General features: G+C 43.7%; 1 protein-coding gene across 1 annotated transcript in view; it reads left to right on the top strand.

Moving 5' to 3' along the window:
* Positions 1 to 15025, top strand: part of LOC110536115 (coronin-1C-A) — a 58738-nt gene that overhangs the window by 20608 nt on the left and 23105 nt on the right. Inside the window, exon 2 of the mRNA XM_021621682.2 lies at positions 6854 to 7053. Within this exon, the coding sequence (XP_021477357.1) occupies positions 6856 to 7053 (198 nt within the window). The 5' untranslated portion in view covers positions 6854 to 6855. The remainder of the gene's footprint in view (positions 1 to 6853; positions 7054 to 15025) is intronic.

Genomic DNA, 15025 nt, shown 5'->3' with positions numbered 1-15025 from the left:
GCCATACAGGCAGGGACTGTGATGAGCAGGCCAGGCCAAGCCATGAGTGTCTGGCTGGGGCTGCTCTGCTGGCAAAGGTCCTGTCACTACAGGAACAAACGGCTCATTATCCATGCATAGTTTCATTCTACTCCACCATCTGTGTATGATGTGTAGTAGACCTGGGAAGTTTTCTGTTTGCAGCAGATGGATCACTCGGACAGAGGGGAACCCTGTTGACCTTGTTATTTATTAAACCGTACGTCAGCCGAAATGGAACAGGTATCACATGTACCCCCCCTCAGCATCTATGCACTAATGAGACTGATTGGCTTTCTGGGATAATTAGCATTGGTCCTGCACACACTCAGGGGCCCAATCAGGCTCCACTGTTCTGACTGAGCTAGGACCCTGGTGAGTTCTGCTGTTCACAATAGACCACAAGTCAATGATTGCCTCCCCCATTCTTTAGAGTTGGCTCCCTCCAGACAAGAGACCATATGGTGCCATCAGACACCCAGTAGGGAGAGACTGGCTTTAATTGAACATTTGGAGTGGTCCTCAATTAGCTTGTCATCCACTTGAGGACTGTCTGATAGCCAGTGTCTAAATACACACACATACACCAGTTCCTTCCCATTTAACATGGGCACCACAACTTTGTTCCTGATGTAAGCTGTACCATAGAGAACTAAACTGTCTGGCATTTCTACATGTCTTCCAGTATCATGCCTTTTTAAGATAGTCTTATAACTGGAGTTGGCATGTGTTCTCTGTGTTGGATCACAAGCTCTCAGTATGGAATATGCAGGTTCAGGCAGCTTGATGGAAACTCGTACAGGTTATAGCAATGTTCTGTACTGGGCGGCTCTAAAGCCAGCTGTTTCCACTCTGTTCACTCAGCCTTGGCATAATGAGGACATACAAGACTGGGGTCACATTTAGCCCTATTCACACAGCTGAGGTGAAACGAGCAGTAGGCCTACTGTGCTAGTACGGTTTAGGTCGGCATGATGGTGCGAAACACTGCTCACTGTGCCCCTAAAGCTGATTGGCATTAGCCAACCTTCAGACCACACAAACCGATCTAGACCAAGAGGGCTCAAACTGCACAGGCTGACATGCCAAAACATCAAATGATTAAGGACATTTTATGCAATTTTTCTATTTACAAATGTCCAAATGCCATGGCAATTCCCCACCGCTCCCAGCTGGTTGAAGGCCTAATCTGTCCTGTGTCACTCAATGTAGTGGGTTTATACTTTTTGCAGGACCATATGCTAGATTGTTCAAATGACGTGGGTTTTTCTCTCTCCATCTACATCAGTTTATGAACCAGCAGCACACAATCATATTGTGTGGAAAAGCCATAGAGGACCATGGAAGACACCCTGTGAGGCTTTAAGTGTTGTTAGGTGGCCATATTGGCCCATACAGCTGTTATGACACATTTTCAGAGCTTTGTGTGGAAAAATCTGAGTAAGCCTCATGTTAATCAAAAAGAATAACCTTTTTTTCTTATCGCATGTATGTCTTCGCTCAGTCTCTCAGAACACATTTTCTAATAGGGGTTAGTTTTCTGTTAACCCACTGTTCCATAGTAGGGTGGCCTTGGTTGAGCCTGAAGCATGACAACAGAGGTAATGAAGAGGTCAACAGGAGAAGGTGTCTGTTTGGGTTGGTTTGGACCCGGTGGACAAGGCATGTGGCCTCCCAGAGGAAATGGTGGTTGATTTTTAAGTGACTACAGAGCTGTCTGCCATTAAAGAGAAGCACTGTGGTAGATCCCCAGTGGGAGGGTGGGCAGACTGGGTCTTGGGGGCTTTCATTTCCTAAAACAAAGTCATCCTTGTTGAGTATTTTTGACGAAACGGCCCTCACACTGAGGAAGAACAGTTTCCTGTTTTCTTCTGTTTGTGTTGGTTTGAGAAACAAGCCGATTGGAGTATGAAGATCATAGGTTAGAAGGTGAGTCAGCATCAAATTGTATTTGTCACATACACGTGTTTAGCAGATGGTATTGCGGGTGTAGCGAAATGCTTGTGTTTCTAGCTCCAACAGTGTGGATAATTCCCCTTGTTAACATCGATGTAACAAATAAGGACAAATGCATAGCAGAACGATTCATTGACTGTATAGCCTACCCATTTAACTTTTACTGCCAAGGTCCTTCCCTCCTTAAGCTCCAGCATGGGGGGATACATGGGCTGTGTGCCCGACTGCCTGTAGCATGGTGAGGAGGGTGGTGAAGGGAGGATCTGAGCTTGTATTCCACAAGGGTTAACAGTGGAAGTAGTGTTGCATATTATCTGCCTGTGCCATACCCCTCCACAGGAAGGACTTCCTGCCTGACTGACACCAAAGATGATCTACTATATTGACAAGATAAGAGTGACTGCTCTAACAATGGAAATGCATGTCCTCAATGATTGAATGAATGCGAGAACATGCGTATCTGCCCTCAAGCCAATGAGAGGGCAGATATGCATGTAAACAGGTACACCTAAATAGTTTTTTTTTAAAGTGTCCAGAAAGCCACATGCATCAACTTGTATCAGTAAGTTGATCAACTAAGCCTCATGTAATGCAACACACTCCTAGAACTCCATACAAAAATGGGAGAATCTCACATGGGCAGATTTTGGCCTGAGTAAATCCTCTCGCTTTGCCTCTGACACACCGGCAACACCACATGCCCTGCTTTGTCAGTGATTTAGGATGTGAATAGTAGATAGCCTTGTTCTGCTCGGTGGTCGTGGATCATGGCTAGACTACACAGATCTGAAGGTCAGATCAAATCAAAGTTTATTTGTCACATGCGCCGAATACAACAGGTATTCATATAGTGAAATGCTTACTTACAGGCTCCAACCAATAGTGCAAAAAAGGTATTAGGTGAACAATGGGTAAGTAAAGAAATAAAATAACAGTAAAAAGACAGGCTATATATAGTAGCGAGGCTATATATAGTAGCGAGGCTACATACAGACACCGGTTAGTCAGGCTGCTTGAGGTAGTACTGTATGTACATGTAGATATGGTTAAAGTTACTATGCATATTTGAACAGAGAGTAGCAGTAGCGTAAAAGAGGGGGTGGTGGGTGGGACACAATGCAGTTAGCCAATGTGCGGGAGCACTGGTTGGTCGGCCCAATTGAGGTAGTATGTACATGAATGTAAAGTGACTTTGCATATCTGATAAACAAGAGTAGTAGCAGCAGCGTAAAAGAGAAGGGTTGGGGGGGGCACACAGTGCAAATAGTCCGGGTAACCATTTGATTACCTGTTCAGGAGTCTTATTTGCTTGAGGGTAAAAGCTGTTGAGAAGCCTTTTTGTCCTAGACTTGGCACTCCGGTACCGCTTGCCATGCGGTAGTAGAGAGAACAGTCTGTGACTGGTGTGGCTGGAGTCTTTGACAATTTTTAGGGCCTTCCTCTGACACGCCTGGTGCAGAGGTCCTGTATGGCAGGCAGCTTAGCCCCAGTGATGTACTGGGCCGTACACACTACCCTCTGTAGTGCCTTGCGGTCAGAGGCCGAGCAATTGCTGTACCAGGCAGTGATGCAACCAGTGCTCACGATGTTGCAGCTGTAGAACCTTTTTGAGGATCTCAGGAGAGAGACTAAGTGAGAGACTTCTTTCTCAGGCTAAACTAAACAGTTGTAGGCTAGATGCCATACTATGTCCCAGAGAAGGGATGTGGCTATATGATGTAGGACCTAGTTTCTTCTCCCTTACCTGGTTGCCTCAACAACACTGTATTTCATCTGAAGTTAAACAGACTATTTGCCAAATCAGGTGTAAAAGGAGAGGTGATTTGAGTTGTTGAATAACAATGTATTAATCTAGTCAACCGAGAGTTAGGGCTGGGTGATAAGGCGTAAAACTCATATCTCTATGTTTTTCAGACTTATGGGTGATTCACAAATATATCTAGATAAATGTTTTCTCTAAGCTTTGTTGTACAATTTTAAAGGTCAAATACACAGCATTTAAAATGGTCAGCAATAAACGAATGAATTCAGAGCTTGTGTAATTATACCTTGGTGGAATTATATGCCTTCCACAACCGTAAGACCCACTACTAATTTAATATTTTATCAAAATAGTTTTACCTGCTTTTTTTTGTGATCACTTGCATTCAGATCCGTCTATAAAAATGCAATTTTTCTAAATGTAACCAGAACCATGAATAATGCACATTCACGAATAATGTAGCAGGCATTAGTACCGGTCTTATAAACGATCTCTCCAGCACAAGCTAGTGAGTAGCCAGCTAATATTACATATTTAGCCAACTTAACTCTAGGTATAATTTCACAAGCTCTGAATTCAGCTAACAAGGAAAAACAGTTGAATTGATATGAACACAACCTTGTCTGTCTCCAACTGTTTGAACAGCATGCTAGCCTTTCCACTTTGTTCAGATGTTGAAATCAAGTGGCCTACCTTCTCAGAATGATAACGATTTGCCAATCCATTTATATAATTGGTTTATTCTTATTGCACATTTTATTAAAGACTAAACCGCTTGTAAAACCATCTTTATTTTACTAAAATGCTGCTAGCGATATGTGGTACCGTAATGCGCACGTGACATTGAGCATTTCATTTTCCAGAATGAATGTTCATTGGTACATCTGTTTTAGTCTGCTCAAATTTTGAGTTTAAATATAAACAGGATATGGTTCTAAATGTTAACTTCTCTATTACAGTAAAATAATATCTCCATGTGTTTGTGTCCATATGACAGATTTCTGTTTAACCAAACCTCAAATGCAAAGAGCGTGTTGAAACCGTTTGTCAGAGCGGAACACGTTGATCCCTCATCTTTGTTGTTTTGAGGGGGAGGGGCTTGGGAGACAGAGGCGAATGAGGGATCACGTGTGAAGCTTAATGCATTTCTATGCGCTTGTTGCTTATTTTGAACCTAAACTTGTCGCCTGCCTTCCCGCGTTTGGGACAACGACTCCCATTGTTTGGGCGGAGACATGAGCATCTCGTCGTATACAGATCTCTGGTGTGAATGGGAAGGTGCACAGACCTAAAAGACGTGAGAACAAGCGGCCATAAACACTCATAAAAACTAAAAATAACAATATCCTTGATTCTGCGATACAGGCATTTGGAAAATCGCGCAAAAACATTAATTCGAACCCACATGACAGTTTCACACCTGTCTGCACACAATGTGGTTGTTTTGTCTTTGTAGTCAATGACAATGATGGCAGCATTCACTTTTCTGTTGCAAGGGGTACTATAGGCTTAGTTAATAAACTAAGACCGTGGCCCAGTTTTGTGATTTGTTATGGACAATTCCATGGTAACGGAAATACACCTGAGACTCGGATTGTTCACTTTAAAATGTATACCAAACAAAAATGATTGAAAAACCAAAGTTTAACCAACCATACAACTCTATGCAGAAGGATTACTTTTCATTTCCACCACATTTGACAAACTCATTTACAGGAGTTGTATGGTTTTAACTTTGAAATTATTGTTTGGCATATATTTTAAAGAGATGAGACTGCGTAATTCTGTTAGCAAGGAATTGCCTTTAGCAGGAGGATATCTTTGAAAACTAGGTTACTTCTTATTGTCCTCTCAGATGTGACTTCACTTGTAGCTGTTAAAAATACATGTTGTCCAAAGTGCCCTCATCTGTTAACAGATTTTATTCCTGGGTGTGAATTTCAGCTGAACCAAGTCCCTGACTGTTTTATATTTGAATTGGACATGTATTATTTTCGTTGGGAAATGGGACTTAAGTAGGTGACCTATTCAATGGATGAAAGATGGTTCTTGTATTTCTAAGTTGTTTGATAGTTGGCATAATGGAAGATGAAAGAAAAACAAATGAAATGTGATGAGGTGTGAGCCTTGTGTGACATGTTATGTCAAACATGTTCATGTGCTACGGTGGGGCTTAAATAAATATCCATGTTTATGTCTAGATATCTGAGGTTATTTGAGGATTACCATTTCTCCCTGCCAAGCATTTTATCTCTTGGTTTTAATAGACTGTGATTACACTTTAACCTTCATGGCAAAGCCTATGCTAACATTATTTTCCAATCCAGGAATTCACTCAGGGAGGCTTTGGTTGCCCTGCTTTGCTATCATCTCTTTTTGTCTTGCTCTCTCGGCTTAATTTCTGTCTACTCTGTTATTATTTAGTTCCTCATTGCCTGTGTATGAGGAAGTACACAATAGCAAGTGTAGGCCTAATTCTGGTGGTGGAACAAAGGAATGATACAGCTGAGCTATGCTCATTGCTCAACTCTAGATAATTGGCGCCCATGCTGGCACATGTCTGCTGAATGTCAGCCTGGTTGTGTGTCAGAGGGATGGGGAAGGAGGGTTAGTCTGATCTGTCATATGGCTCCTCTCTCTGGCTGTACTATGCTGCTGTAGAACCTTACCGTAGTGATGTCCCAAATGGCGCCCTATTCCCTATATAGTGCACTACTTCTGACCAGGACCCATAGGGAATAGGGTGCCATTTGGGATGCATGCTTAGTCTGACTGAGGCTGAGCCTCACATCTGGGAGGGGAATGTGTAAAGGGCTCAGTCACACATGCAATCAATCTGTCTTGCAGAGTAGCAGCCACAGCTAGGGGACAGGACGTTCAAGGCACCCATGTCTCACAAGCAGTAAACACGTATACATGAGAGCTGCAGCCTTTCTACTTCTCAGCCATGTAGCACCTTGTGAAATGCTGTTTTTTTCTTTGTTTCTTTAAAGAATTGTCATTTGAGATGTTACAGGCCTAAAATCCCTGACTGCTTGGTTTTGTCTTTTCCCTTTGATTGTGAGTGACAGTTTCCAAACTTAAACCCCAACTTTTCTCCCCTCGTCCACTATCCAGATATGTTCAGGCGAGTTGTGCGAGCGAGCAAATTCCGTCATGTCTTTGGCCAGGCGTTGAAGAATGACCAGTGCTACGATGACATCAGAGTGTCACGGGTCACATGGGACAGCTCGTTCTGCGCCGTCAACCCCAAGTTTGTCGCCATCATCATAGAGGCCAGCGGGGGCGGGGCCTTCCTGGTCCTCCCTCTTAACAAGGTGAGTCAGATTATTGACTATAACAACTGCATTGCATAGATCTGTCAGTGGGTTTCGCAAGGAAACTGTAATGTCAAGCAACAGAGGTTTATACATTCATATGTGCTATTGCTGCCTGAGCAGATTTGGGCTTTGGCCTAGTTTGACCTGTCCTTCTGTGGCTTTGAGACACACTTCCCACACACACACCTCCCCCTGGGGACATGACGGAGTGTGTGTGTGTCTGCGTGGCTTTGGCCTGGGCCAGCCCCCCTCCTTCCCAGAGTCAGTTTCAACACGCCCTGTTTGCAGGGAACAACCAGGCACGTCACACACAACGAAATTTACTGCTCAGACCCACACACATCCAGGGGAAATCACACATTGGCCACCTACAAATCCCAACCCTGCAGTTATATATTTTTGTGTGTGTGTTCGAGAGCCTACATACAGTGCCTTGCGAAAGTATTCGGCCCCCTTGAACTTTGCGACCTTTTGCCACATTTCAGGCTTCAAACATAAAGATATAAAACTGTATTTTTTTGTGAAGAATCAACAACAAGTGGGACACAATCATGAAGTGGAACGACATTTATTGGATATTTCAAACTTTTTTAACAAATCAAAAACTGAAAAATTGGGCGTGCAAAATTATTCAGCCCCCTTAAGTTAATACTTTGTAGCACCACCTTTTGCTGCGATTACAGCTGTAAGTCGCTTGGGGTATGTCTCTATCAGTTTTGCACATCGAGAGACTGAAATTTTTTCCCATTCCTCCTTGCAAAACAGCTCGAGCTCAGTGAGGTTGGATGGAGAGCATTTGTGAACAGCAGTTTTCAGTTCTTTCCACAGATTCTCGATTGGATTCAGGTCTGGACTTTGACTTGGCCATTCTAACACCTGGATATGTTTATTTTTGAACCATTCCATTTTGCTTTATGTTTTGGATCATTGTCTTGTTGGAAGACATATCTCCATCCCTGTCTCAGGTCTTTTGCAGACTCCATCAGGTTTTCTTCCAGAATGGTCCTGTATTTGGCTCCATCCATCTTCCCATCAATTTTAACCATCTTTCCTGTCCCTGCTGAAGAAAAGCAGGCCCAAACCATGATGCTGCCACCACCATGTTTGACAGTGGGGATGGTGTGTTCAGCTGTGTTGCTTTTACGCCAAACATAACGTTTTGCATTGTTGCCAAAAAGTTAAATTTTGGTTTCATCTGACCAGAGCACCTTCTTCCACATGTTTGGTGTGTCTCCCAGGTGGCTTGTGGCAAACTTTAAACAACACTTTTTATGGATATCTTTAAGAAATGGCTTTCTTCTTGCCACTCTTCCATAAAGGCCAGATTTGTGCAATATACGACTGATTGTTGTCCTATGGACAGAGTCTCCCACCTCAGCTGTAGATCTCTGCAGTTCATCCAGAGTGATCATGGGCCTCTTGGCTGCATCTCTGATCAGTCTTCTCCTTGTATGAGCTGAAAGTTTAGAGAGACGGCCAGGTCTTGGTAGATTTGCAATGGTCTGATACTCCTTCCATTTCAATATTATCGCTTGCACAGTGCTCCTTGGGATGTTTAAAGCTTGGGAAATCTTTTTGTATCCAAATCCGGCTTTTCTTCACAACAGTATCTCGGACCTGCCTGGTGTGTTCCTTGTTCTTCATGATGCTATCTGCGCTTTTAACGGACCTCTGAGACTATCACAGTGCAGGTGCATTTATACGGAAACTTGATTACACACAGGTGGATTGTATTTGTCAACATTGGATCATTCAGAGATATTCACTGAACTTCTGGATAGAGTTTGCTGCACTGAAAGTAAAGGGGCTGAATAATTTTGCACGCCCAATTTTTCAGTTTTTGATTTGTTAAAAAAGTTTGAAATATCCAATAAATGTTGTTCCACTTCATGATTGTGTCCCACTTGTTGTTTATTCTTCACAAAAAAATACAGTTTTATATCTTTATGTTTGAAGCCTGAAATGTGGCAAAAGGTCGCAAAGTTCAAGGGGGCCGAATACTTTCGCAAGGCACTGTATTTCCCTTAGTCATTCATGAGGAGAAAGCAACAGCATTTTGTGTATCAGTAGCAGCATCACATAGACGTGTTTCAGGTTGTGGACAGATGGTGATTTTTTGCTGTGTGAGATTGGATGGATTCTGGGTTGCTCAGCATTGCAGGCAGCAGTACATACTGGTGGTGGTCAATGGAGAGAGAGACTGCAGTCTGACTGGCCCAGATTCACTATTCTGAAGATCATAATAAGTGCCATCTTTGTATCAATTAAATGGTTTGTTAGTAACTCAAGTCTGTGTTCACCTTTCCTATATTTTGAACAGAAAGAAAGCAAAAGCCCGTCAGCTCAGCGGTAGTTGTTTTAATGACCTTAAATTAACCAGCTGTCAGATTTACAGTTCATTATTGTCATTTATCTTCTTTTAGTGAGGGACAACACAGTACCATAGAATGCTGTAGCAGCTACTATATCCTCAGTGGCCGGGTGATGGTGTACTCACCGTGGCGATGATGTAGGAGGATAATATTACTTGAAGGGATACTATGGGATTTTGCTAGGGAAGCCATTTGTCTACTTAGAGTCCGATGAACGTGTGGATACTATTTTTATGTATCTGAATTCAGTATGAAAGTTAGAGGTAGTTTCACGAGCCATCGCTAACTAGTGTTGGCGCATTGACTGGACATTTATGGCAATAGCTTTAGTTTCGCTAGTTAGCCACGGGGCTGGCGCTAGTTAGCCACTGGGTTGTGGACACCCCTTCAAATGAGTGGATTCGGCTATTTCAGCCACACCCGTTGCAGACGTGCATAAAGTTGAGCAGACACCCATGCAATCTCCATAGACAAACATTGGCACTAGAATGGCCTTACTTCTTCTGAAGATCTTAGTGACATGGCATCGTCATAGGATGCCACCTTTCCAAGAAGTCAGTTTGTCAAATTTCTGCCCAGATAGAGCTTCCCCGGTCAACTGTAAGTGCTGTTATTGTGAAGTGACAACATCTAGGAGCAACAAGTGGTAGGCAAGCTCACAGAATGGAACAGCTGAGTGCTGCAGCATGTATAAATTGTCTGTCCTCTGTTGCAACACTCACTACTGATTTCCAAACTGACTCTGGACGCAGCGTCGGCACAAGAACTGTTTGTCGGGAGCTTCATGAAATGGGTTTCCATGTCCGAGGAGCCGCACACAAGCTTAAGCTCACCATGTGCAATGCTAAGTGACAACTGTAATTCTTGAAGTCGTTGGACTCTGGAGCAGTGGAAATGCCTTCTCTGGAGTGCTGACAGTCTGAAGGACGAATCTGGGTTTGGCAGATGCCAGGAGAACGCTACCTGCCCCAATGCATAGTGCCAACTGTAAAGTTTGGTAGAGGAGGAAAAAATGGTCTGGGGCTGTTATTCATGTTTCGTGCTAGGCCCCTTAGTTCCAGTGAAGGGACATCTTAGCGCTACAGCATACAATAACATTCTAGATGATTCTGTGCTTCCAGCTTTGTGGCAAAAGTTTGCGGAAGGCCCTTTCCTGTTTCATCATGACAATGCCCCCGTGCACAAAGTGAGGTCCATGCAGAAATGGTTTGTCGATCGGTGTGGAATAACTTGACTGGTCTGCACAGAGCCCTGACCTCAACTCCATCGAACTCCTTTGGGATGAATTGGAATGCCGACTGTGAGCCAGGCCTAATCCCCCAACATCAGTCTTTGACCTCTAATGCTCTGGTGGCTGCAGCAATATTCTAACTTCTAGTGGAAAGCCTTCCCAGAAGAGTGGAGGCTGTTATAGCAACAAACTGGAGACCAACTCCATATTAATGTCCATGATTTTGGAATGAGATGTTTGATGAGCAGGTGGCCACAAACTTTGTTGTGTAGTTTGCATGCAGTTTGAAGAAAGTTACTGAGACACACACACATGGTATCCACAAGTTCATCTGACTAGTGGGAAGTAGAAAAAGGGCTTCATTGCCAAAGTCCCAAAGTATCCCTTTTTGGGTATTAAATGTTATTTTTAGAGGAAAGCATCCAAACTGGCTTCCGATATTTGACACAAGCAGGACATGGAACCTAGGAGGATAGGGTGGGTAGTGTTACAATGCCTTTGGAAGCTAGGCTGTTCCTGATGATGGCAAAGGCCAGCCAGGCAAGCCTTTTTTTCTTCAGCTTTGTCCCTTTTAACAGCAAGGTTGTTTTCCAGTTAAAATGAGGACAAACACTGTTAGTGTCTGAGCAACTGGGATGATTGTGTCTGCTCTTCCTGAGTGAGGTTTCCCAACCCTCACTATAGGCTGGCAGGCTATCTCGGTTATTATAGCATTGTGTACAACACAAACTAAACCAAAGGCCTCTGGGGACAGGACCTCTCTGTGCTGCTCCGCTCCATATAAGGGCCTTAAAGCGCTCAGACCACTTTGCTCTACCCTCAGCTTGGAGATTAACAGCATTTGGACAGTGTTTGGTTGTAAACAGTTGACTGAACACCCACTCCTGGGGTCATGCAGGTTGGCATGCTTTCTCTCTATATATTCAGCTATTAATTGGCTACATTAGATGTATGAAAAAATGGTGTAACATAATTAAATGCAAGTCATTAGCCTATTCTTGCATTGACTTTAAAAAAAAAAAATGTAAGTATGTAATTTAGATTTTTTTTTTTACATCAAAATACGACTGTCTTAAAGGGGCAAACGTTCCAAACGAGACATTGACTGGCTAGCCCCAATGCTAGGTTTCTTTTTGCTTTGGATGGCTCACGTGTGCTGTGTGAAGGCATCAACTCATGTAGGCCTAGTTTTTGAAGTTATGACTTGCGGCAGCGTGAATGAAAGGCTGATCATATTGCTCATACAAATATCATGACTTTTCTGTCTTTAGTCTACAATGGTAGACTGTGACAGAGCAGGTAATTGTTGAACTGGAACGTTACAGCCAGTGACTAACGAGATCCACTGGCATGACATGTTTTTACTGGCCCTAGGACAGCGGAACATTAATGTCGGACCAAACCCCCCCTCATAATTAGTTGAATTAAAGTGTAGAAGGTCACACTCCTTGACGCCAACGGGGTCTCTGATCTGTGATGTCCCTCAGTAACAGCATTAATTGTTATTAGTGTCATAAGTGGTCAGTAGTAGATGTCTGGCTGCAGCAGATGCGTGCATACACACAGCCTGGTGGTGTTCCTGTATGTCTGGTTCTGCGGGGCCCCAATGTCAGCCAGCCATAGCCTGATATACAGTAAGTTCTGCCTGTCTGGTTTTGACAGCTTGTAACCAGAGCAGGCCATTGGTGGACCGTGTCATTTAACTCCGCTATGATCTTGGGAAGCCGATCCTCTGGCCTGTCATCACACAGCCACAGCCATGCACCTTACTCAATACAGCCACCGCCTGCCTGGCCCGCTACCAGACCCTGGCTGTGTCTCAGGGATTTATTTAAAAAAACAATTATTTCATATTTTATTTAACCAGGTAGGCTAGTTGAGAACAAGTTCTCATTTGCATGACACAGTAGAGATGACACAGTAGAGATAAGAAAGTGTATATATACAGTGTGTGCAAAAGGCATGAGGAGGTAGGCAATAAATAGGCCATAGGAGTGAATAATTACAATTTAGCAGATTAACACTGGAGTGATAAATGAGCAGATGTGCAAGTAGAGATACTGGTGTGCAAAAGAGCAGAAAAGTAAATAAAATAAAACAGTATGGGGATGAGGTAGGTAGATTGGGTGGGCTATTTACAGATGGACTATGTACTGCTGCAGTGATCGGTTAGCTGCTCAGATAGTTGATGTTTAAAGTGATGAGGGAAATAATAGTCTCCAACTTCAGCGATTTTTGCAATTCGTTCCAGTTACTGGCAGCAGAGAACTGGAAGGAAAGGCGGCCAAATTAGGTGTTTGCTTTGGGGATGACCAGTGAGATATACCTGCTGGAACGTGTGCTACGGGTGGGTGTTGTTATCGTGACCAGTGAACTGAGATCAGGCGGAGCTTTACCTAGCATAGACTTATAGATGACCAGGAGCCAGTGGGTCTGGCGACGAATATGTAGCGAGGGCCAGCCGACTAGAGCATACAGGACGCAGTGGTGAGTGGTATAAGGGGCTTTGGTAACAAAACAGATGGCATTGTGATAGACTGCATCCAGTTTGAAAATACTTATGTCATGCAATAAAATGCAGATTAATTACTTAATCATACAATGTGATTTTCTAGATTTCTGTTTTAGATTCCATCTCTCACAGTTGAAGTGTACCTATGATAAACATTACAGACCTCTACATGCTTTGTAAGTAGGAACACTGCCGATTTTGCAGGTTATCAAATACTTCTCCCCACTGTAGGTCTGTAACAGTTTGGGTCTAGGGTGTCACCCCCTTTGAAGAGGGGGATGACCGCGGCAGTTTTCCAATCTTTATACCAATGATTTATATATACACTGACGGGGCGTGATTTTGAATCCACCGCGCCTCCATTTGGCACTCCCCCAAGCTATAGAATGTATTTAATGTCTACATTTTGTTTTTGCTTTCTATTAGACACATTAATGCATATGTTTAAATTATATTATGTTACGGGAGGAATCGACTGTACCTTCCTGCGCTAAACAGTTGTTAGCTCACGAACGTGAGGAGAGTTGTAGCTAGTACACCCGATCAGTTTATAGAATTTACTTAGTCTGCCTACTATGATCGAAATCAACACTGGTAGGCTGCAATTGTTTTCAAATATGTAGCCTATTTGACTGAAATACCTTCTTACATCCCAATACACATCTATCTCTATGGCAGCGTGGAGAATACTACTCCTCAAACAGGAATGTTACACTGCATTAATTAACATTGCAGTATCAGGGTTTCAGGGTTGTCTTCTGCAACTGCAGCCTTTTAAAATGACTTTGTGCCATAGATTTGGAGACTACTTCCTGATTTTACAGATGACCTTTCTGATTTTAATGAGGCTATGGAGCTCTAGGTATTCTGATTATGGCTTAGCTGAGTGTTTCTTCTGGTGGTCTATCCAAGATGCCGTAGCAGTCAGACATGTACACGGGACATGACGTCTTTTTTTCTTCGTGTATATATTTTTAACCTCAATTTCAACATACTCTCCTGCAACCTGCCTCACCCAATGTGGTATGGATCTGCTATTTTCTATACTTTACAACCGGAACCCCCAACAGAAGCTGGCCAGCTAACTATCTACTAGCTAGTAGTCAGCCACTGCTAGCGGTCATCAGCTAACCTCAGCCTGGTCAACTCCTGCCAGTCTGCACAGTGCGATTCAACCCAGAGCATATCGGACTGCTTTTTCTCTACCACATCTCCTCATCTCCGGATTCCTACCGCAAGCTCTGAACCTTTACACCGGCTCATCGCAGCTAGCTAGCTGCTATCCGAGTGACTACTCCTGGCTAACGTCTCTGTCCCGACGCAAGCACCAGTTAGCCTCGAGCTAGACCTACCTCCCGGCTAGCTGAAGAGGTCCATCAGCCAATTTCTTGGGCTACAATACCTATTTTGCCAATTGGCCTGGACCTTTTTACTGCCTACACGGAGCCCTGCCGATCCATCATGACTGGTCTGCCGACGTAACTGTTCGAGGGGGCTTCAACAGACTCTTCCTTTGCGACGTCCCCCTAAAGCCCTTCTGCTAGCCCCGGTCTGCTAGCTGTCTGAATTGCCGTTTCTCCAGCTTGCCTAGCTACTCACTGGACCCTATGATCACTCGGCTACGCATGCCTCTCCCTAATGTCTATATGCCTTGTCCATTGCGGTTTTGGTTAGTGATTATCTTATTTCACTGTAGAGCCTCCAGCCCTGCTCAATATGCTAAGGCTAGCCCTTTTGTTCCCCCTCCCACACATGCGGTGACCTCACCTGGTTTAAATGGTGTCTCTCATATCAAGGCGGCAGGATAGCCTAGTGGTTAGAGAGTTGGACTAGTAACCGCAAGGTTGCAAGTTC

Source organism: Oncorhynchus mykiss, chromosome 11 (genome assembly GCF_013265735.2).
Source record: "Oncorhynchus mykiss isolate Arlee chromosome 11, USDA_OmykA_1.1, whole genome shotgun sequence".
Taxonomy (NCBI): Eukaryota; Metazoa; Chordata; class Actinopteri; order Salmoniformes; family Salmonidae; genus Oncorhynchus; species Oncorhynchus mykiss.
The sequence above is the reverse complement of the archived record's forward strand: the minus strand, read 5'-3'. Positions and strand labels throughout refer to the sequence as shown.